The 7,325-nt window shown below is 35.9% G+C and overlaps 1 protein-coding gene and 1 long non-coding RNA gene across 2 annotated transcripts; one reads left to right on the top strand and one right to left on the bottom strand.

The window, feature by feature from the left end:
- Positions 1–1,388: 1,388 nt before the first annotated feature.
- On the bottom strand, positions 1,389–2,605 carry LOC311078394. Its single transcript, XR_014605156.1, has 3 exons — positions 2,548–2,605; positions 2,168–2,272; positions 1,389–1,819 (listed from the first exon to the last, which is right to left on the bottom strand). It is a non-coding gene; the product is annotated as an uncharacterized lncRNA (long non-coding RNA).
- Positions 2,606–3,205: 600 nt separating this feature from the next.
- On the top strand, positions 3,206–6,636 carry LOC311069628 (B-cell receptor CD22-like; the record flags this gene model as incomplete). Its single annotated transcript, XM_084092920.1, has 4 exons — positions 3,206–3,210; positions 5,591–5,856; positions 6,172–6,447; positions 6,521–6,636. The coding sequence occupies 4 exons, from the start codon at positions 3,206–3,208 to the stop codon at positions 6,613–6,615; spliced, it is 642 nt and encodes a 213-aa protein (XP_083949046.1). The 3' UTR covers positions 6,616–6,636.
- Positions 6,637–7,325: the final 689 nt, after the last annotated feature.

The following is a 7,325-nucleotide window of genomic DNA, read 5'->3' as shown; positions in this document are numbered from 1 at the left end:
ACAAAACATAATACACACAAACGTGTCCCTGCTTGATTTACAACCACTGATGAACATAATCGGTTTTGATGAGGAAAAAAAAACTATATGAGAAAAAAAAAAAAACTATACGAGTGCGGATTTTAACCCAGAACCTCTGAGACGGTTGTCGAAAGTTCTACCACTGAACCATTGAGGTCTAAGTTGATCAAGTAGGCGAATCTATGTATTTAGTAACACAAAAATTTTCCCACAACAAATTAAACCCCATGTAGCCTACTATTTAAATCGATTGCTGCACTGTAAAAAAAAAAATTCCGTAAAAAAACGGATAATGTACTGGCAGAAAATTACCAGGACATTTTCTGTTAAATTACGGACAATTCCTTCAAATCTAAAACGGAAAATTCTGTATATTAACAGTACATTTTCCATACTATTCACGGATAATCAATATCTATCTATCTATCTATCTATCTATCTATCTATCGATAGATAGATAGATAGATAGATAGATAGATAGATAGATAGATAGATCTATCTATCTATCTATCTATCTATCTATCTAAATAAATAATTACATCAATTAAACAATGTGCAAAGCACCATTAAAAAGTGCTTGTATTGTGGAATACATTTTTAGACAAACAAACAAGGGAAAAAACATCAAAATATTGTATACTTGCACAATATTGATATTGCACCAAATAGCTCACAAAATTCTTTAAAAAAAAAATCATAAACTGTGAAAGATTCAACACATTTTCAAAAGCAAAACAATACAAATACAGAAACAAATAAACAAAACCAAATGGAATACAAAGACAGGGCTGCTGCTTTTTACATTAAAAATAGCTTTAGACTTATAGTTAATAGTAGAGGGAAATGTTACAGTGTTGATGCCATTTTTCTGTAAGAGAACACAATATTCCTTAAAGGGTTAGTTCACCCAAAAATGTAAATTCTGTCAGTAATTACTCACCCTCATGTTGTTCCAACCCCGTAAGACTTTAGTTCATCTTCAGAACACAAATTAAGATATTTTTGATTAAATCTGAGAACTGTCTCACTCCTCCATAGGCTTCTATGATATTGAAACTTGCCGGCACACAAAGTTAGTAAAGACAATGTTTAAAATAGTCCAAGTGACTACAGTGGCTCAACCATAAGTTTATCAAGCGACGAGAATACTTTTTGTGCACAAAAAACTAAAATAATGACTTTATTCAACTATTCGTTTTCTTCTGTGTTCCTCTGAGTGAGTTGACGTAGTGTAACAGCGCAACGCTTCTGGGTTGTACGTCAGCACGTAGGCTCACTATTGGCCAGCATCACACGCATGACAATCGTCGGCCAATAGTGAGTCTACGTTCTGACGTACAACCCAGAAGTGCTGCGCTGTTACACTACGTGAACTCTCAGAGGCCCACATGAAGAACATGAATAGTTGGTTATTTTAGGGTTTTTTTTGTGCAGAAAAAGTATTCTCATGTTACTTTAATGATGTCTTTACTACCTTTCTGGAGCTTGAAAGTGGTAGTTGCTTAAGCTGTCAACAGAGGAAGAGAAAGCTCTCAGATTTCATTAAAAAGATCTTCATTTTTGTTCTGAAGATGAACAGAAGTCTTGCAGGAGTAATTAATGACATTATTTTAATTTAGGGGTGAATAACTTTCCTCCTTCGGTACGTTCAGTTAAAGGTCCATTTTGAGATTTGACAAAAGCTTAAACTTTACATGGATTTTCGAAGTTGTTCATACAGGAACTTCAGAAGTCTTTGAGGAATGTGTGGACGTTTGGTTTCCTTCATCTCAGCCTTTTCGACCTTCGTTCAGGATTTCTGCACAGGAAATGGATATGAAGAAAAAAATGGATATGTTTTTAGCTACACAAGAAATTAAATGAAGGAAACTGAACTACAAAGTATAATGCAGACAAGGTTAAGGTTGAAAAGCAATCGTACAGTGTTTTACGTTCGTTAAATTATCAACTGCCATCCCTAATTCTTTCAAATTCAAACACTGTATAAAACGCTAAGACTTCTGTTTCCAGTGGACTCCAATTGCATGTTATGTTAGCTTGTCTGCTCAACTATACCTTATAATGTGTTTCATTATTTTCAACTACATAAACAGTAACACAACAACATGCTAGAGATAAATAATTTAATTAAAAATGTGTTGCTTACCTTTATATGAACTCCAGGCTAAGTGCCATGTAGCTCACTGCCTCAATGGGGTAGGAGATGTGGTCAATAACTTCTTGAATGACAGCAATCTTGAATGCCCATCATCTTAAACAAATAAGATATTACAAAATGAAAAACATTAGTCAATCACTTCAGAAAACCGCTTCAAAAATAGTTTAAATATTCCCTATACAATTTGTTTTTCTTCTGACCATATAAGCATACAAATCTTTGAAGGGAGTATTCAGCAACCGACTTTTTCTATAAACATTTAAATTTAGACTTTAAATTTAAATGTGTTTTGCCAATATTGAACACTCTTAATGATTAATAAAAATTATTATTATTTTTTTTAAATGCTAATAAAACAAAATACAAACCCATAAGGATGGTGGTGGTGCTTGGGATGCACAGTACAGCAGCAAAGTCCTGTCAATAGATGAGAAAAAAACAGAAACACTATGAAACAAACTAATGAGGAGGGAGCTGGTAAAGAATGACTAACCTGACAGGCAGAAGTATAATAGCAGTCATGTTAAATGTAAAATATTTCAAGGTTATTATTTGGTCTTTAGAGTCATGTGTGTCTAAAAATAAGATTTTATAAAATAAAATCAAGACAATAAAAAGTCTAACGTAAACATAACTTCAAGTTACCTCATTTGGCAGAAAAGGTGGAGGTGCTTTCCTTGATCCAGCTGAACTGCATCTTCACATACAGTCTCTCTTCACGTTGTAACGTTACTGTATCGTCATGCAACAACAGAAACACAAACAAACTTAATGAGGAGGGAGCTGGTAAAGAATGACTAACGTTACAGGCAGAAGTATAATAGCAGTCGTGTTATGTGTAAATTAATCTTTCAATGTCATTATTTGGGGTTTAAAGTCATATAATATGTGTCATGTATCCGTGTGTCATCTAAAAGAAGACAACAAAAAGTCTAACGTAAACATAACGTTAACTTACCTCATCTGGCAGAAAAGGTGGTTTGTTTTCCTTGACCCAGCTGTAACGTTACTGCATCTTCACGTATCATGATGTATCTTCATGCCTTTTAAATCAACTAGCCTAAGTCTTGAATGGCCTTTCCTTTTCCTGACGATTCCTCTGGTAACGTTAGCTTGTATGAAGGCATTAAACTGCTCCAAAAACATAAGTTAACTTACTGCACGTCTTTAGTAACTGGTTAACGGATGCGCGCCGCACGAAATAAACCGCACCACCGACAAATAAAAGTCAATAAACCTTACAACGAGGACACTTCCTCCTTGTAACTGGTTTATTGACTTTTGTAACTGGTTTATTGACTTTTATTTGTCGGTGGTGCGGTTTATTTCGTGCGGCGCGCATCCGTTAACCAGTTACTAAAGACGTGCACTATACGGTGTCAGTATTCTGAACTCTCAGAAATAGACTACCGAGTAGGGCTGGGCGATATATCGCACGATATTGTTATGCGCATCTCGTCAGTAAAGCCAGTTCCTTGATTAGTAGTAAATCACCATCACCTGCTTTCAGATGGAGCGGCATTTACTACAAAGAGCCGTAGTTCACTGACAAGCTGAGCCATATCACATCAATATCGCGGACGTATCGCCGGCGATAATTAATGCGATATGGCTCAGCTTGTCAGTTAACTACGGCTCTTTGTACACAGCAAAAACTCTGGGAGTGTATATGAACACTCAAGAGTGTTGAAGTTAATGAGATAATTAAGTGATTAATTTAGTGATGATTGAACATTATTGAAGACACCTGATGTTAACAAACAGAATCACTGAAGGAGAAAATCACAAATTGTAAGCCACCGTTATGGTGATGGGTATTTGCTTTAGTTGGGCTCTTGAGCCTTATGTGTTTACTTTAGATTTTGTTTGGCTGTTGTATCTGAGTTATAACTGCCAGATGAACAAAGAAAAAAAGTGATATGATGGTGTTGGTTATATTATGACAATCATCATTTGAACTTGATCACTGAACTCATTAAGATCCTTCTTTCTGACTTTGATTTATGTTGTTGGTTACAGCATAACTGTGATTCTGTATAAATTCCCAGAATTTTTGATAAAATATAAAGGATTTCTTAAAAGTTGTTTTAAAAAAAATCGTACTTTAAGGCACACACAGACGTCAAGATTCAGTCTATGCATCTCAACAATGGTGACGAGCAGAATATTCAATTAGGAAAAGTAAATTACATAGACAATTCAGATCATAATTTATTCATACCGCAATGCATGATGGGAGCCATTAATGAGTTGTGATTGGTGGCAGCCACTGCAACATGCTTTATTATTGTCACCATTGTTGATATTCACAGGCTGATTATTGATGTCTGTGTTCCTAAATAAATTTATTTGGAAGTTTTTTTATCAGAACAAAGTTAATTAAATATTTTGGATTATAAGTGAAGTAGCCTACTGGTAATCATATGCTGAAGAACCACAAAACTGCTGCTAACAAAGTAAACCAAGCTATCTCAATAAGTTTCATTTTTTAGATCACATGCATGATTATGTCAAAACATAACCAACACTATCAGATCACACTTCACTTTGTTCATTTGACTGTTATAAATCAGTAACAGCAGACAAACAACAGTACAATTTAAAGTAATCATATAATGGTCAAGAGCCCAACTAAAGCAAACACCCATCACCACAATGGTAACTTACAATTTGTGATTTTCTCCTTCAGTGATTCTGCTTGTTAACATCAGGTGTCTTCAATAATGCTCAATCATCACTAAATTAATCACTTAATTATCTCATTAACTTCAACACTCTTGAGTGTTCATATACACTCCCAGCCCCAGGAGTGTTAATTTAACACCGCTCCATCTGAAAGCAGGTGATGGCGATTTACTACTAATCAAGGGAACCGGCTTTACTGACGAGATGCGCATAACAATATCGTGCGATATATCGCCCAGCCCAGCCCTACTGCAGACGGCCATCGCTATAGCGTCCTCTTCTATGCTATGGTATGTTGGGGGAGCGTCAGTATGAAAGGGACTGGATAAGCTGGTGAAGAAGGCTGGTTCTGTGGTGGCTGTGGAACTTGACTCATTAACATCTGTGGCAGAGAGGAGGACCCGTAGCAAGTTTTTGTCCATCTTGGACAATGTCCATCACCCACTGCACAATACCATCATCAGGCAGAAGAGCACCTTCAGCTTCAAGATGCTGTCTCTGTCCTGTTCCACAGACACACTGAGGGAAGGCGTTTGTCCCTCAGGCCATATAGCTTTTTAATTCATGCCTGTGAGCAGGACTTTATTTATGTATTTATATATATTGGGCAGCTTGTCTTGTTTTGTTTGTTTTTATTATTTGTTTTAATTGTTGCTACTGGAAACTGGAATTTGCCTAGCGAATGAATAAAGTGTTTATCCATCTATCTATCTGATGATGACGTAGAGAGTTGTTGTTGTGTCAGACCTGCAGGTGGAGACACAGCAGAGTGAAAGAGGGAGATTCAGTCACTCTGACATGTAAAAGCAGCTGCTCTCTGCCTGAACAAACAACATTCATCTGGTACAGAAACACACAGAGAATAACTGATCGAACAGTGAATCAGCTTCATCTGCGGTCAGTCAGTCGTTCTGATGAAGGAAACTATCAATGTGAAATAAGAAGAAATAATCATCTTCTGATCTCTCCTGCTGTTTATCTTAATGTTGAATGTGAGTATTAATAACATATGAATTAATATTAGTGTAATAGTTCAGATTATTCAGATTTGTTTGATAATTTCAGGCCTGATCATACAGACTGCATGACATTTTTGTGTATTAATCATGATTTATACATATTAATTTATTAATACGCAAAATGAATGTAAATCGTGAATCTGTATAGTGATCCTTTTTTATGAATCTTGAGTTGATATATCTGTAAATATTATATTTTTTCATTGACTTTGCACCAGTTGAGATGTAGATTTGCAAATTTTTCATTCCTACTTTGATTTATAAATATGTTATATATATTTCATGTAGATCCTCCACAGAATGTCTCAGTGTCGGTCAGTCGGTCTGGTGTAATAGTGGAGGGAGATTCAGTGACTCTGAACTGCATCAGTGACTCAAACCCTCCTGCTCTGAACTTCAGCTGGTTTAAGGAGAATGAAACCTCAGCTGTTGGATCTGGACAGAGTTTCAGCATCTCCAGCTTTAACTCCAGTTTCAGTGGACGCTTCTACTGTGAGGCTCAGAATAAACATGGATCTCAGAGATCAGCGTCTGTGTCTTTGTTCGTGTCTCCAACAGTTGCAGGTATTGATATGTACCTTTGGCTCTTATGCTGGTGTCATTATCAGCCGTGTGAATGATGTTTCTCTTCGCTCAGGTGGCCAGAACACAGGTGTGTACGCAGCTGCTGGGATTGGGGCGGTGCTCATCGGCATCTGCATTATTGCTGTAGTGATAACAATCAAAAGGTAAGAGAAAACTGCTGTGGAAATAACTCACAGGTCATATTAATCACTTTTATGACACATTTAATCCTGTATTTTCCCCTTTTAAGATGTGCATTTCCATGATATAGATACTGTATGTTTCCAATTTCTCTTCTCTCCGTTAGGAAAGCAGGAGATACTGGCGTCCAAGGTGGCGTATCAAAACAGGCAAGTCTAGAAAAGTGTCTTTTTCAGAACATTTTAAGGCAATTATGATCCCAATGGTTGAACATGATTTCTCAAAGTACAACATGTTCCTGGATCAACATCTTTGTTGATCCTGGAACAACATTCCAATCAACCAATCAGATTTGAGGGAGAAGTTTACAGTTTATGTCAAGTTTAGGCTTAAAATCAGGATTAGGTTTTTCTACATCAGTGTTATCACCTACACTGTAAAAAAGAATACATTGATTTTATTGATATCTAATTAATAAAAATGAGGCAACAGATTACAAGCAATATTATTAATTAAATTTAACAAATTAGAATTGAGTAATAATTAATCAAATGAATTCCTTAAAAGTTAACCATTTAAAATGAGTAAAATGTACAAAATATATTTTATTGCCAACATTGAAGACACCTGGTGTTAACAAGCAGAATCACTGAAGGAGAAAACCATAATTAAAGTCACCATTGTGGAGATCAGTGTGTGTTTTAGTTGGGCTCTTGACCCTTAAATCATTAACTTTA

Source organism: Abramis brama (assembly GCF_963993115.1).
Source record: "Abramis brama genome assembly, chromosome: 2".
Taxonomy (NCBI): Eukaryota; Metazoa; Chordata; class Actinopteri; order Cypriniformes; family Leuciscidae; genus Abramis; species Abramis brama.
This window is presented reverse-complemented; position numbering and strand designations above follow the sequence as displayed.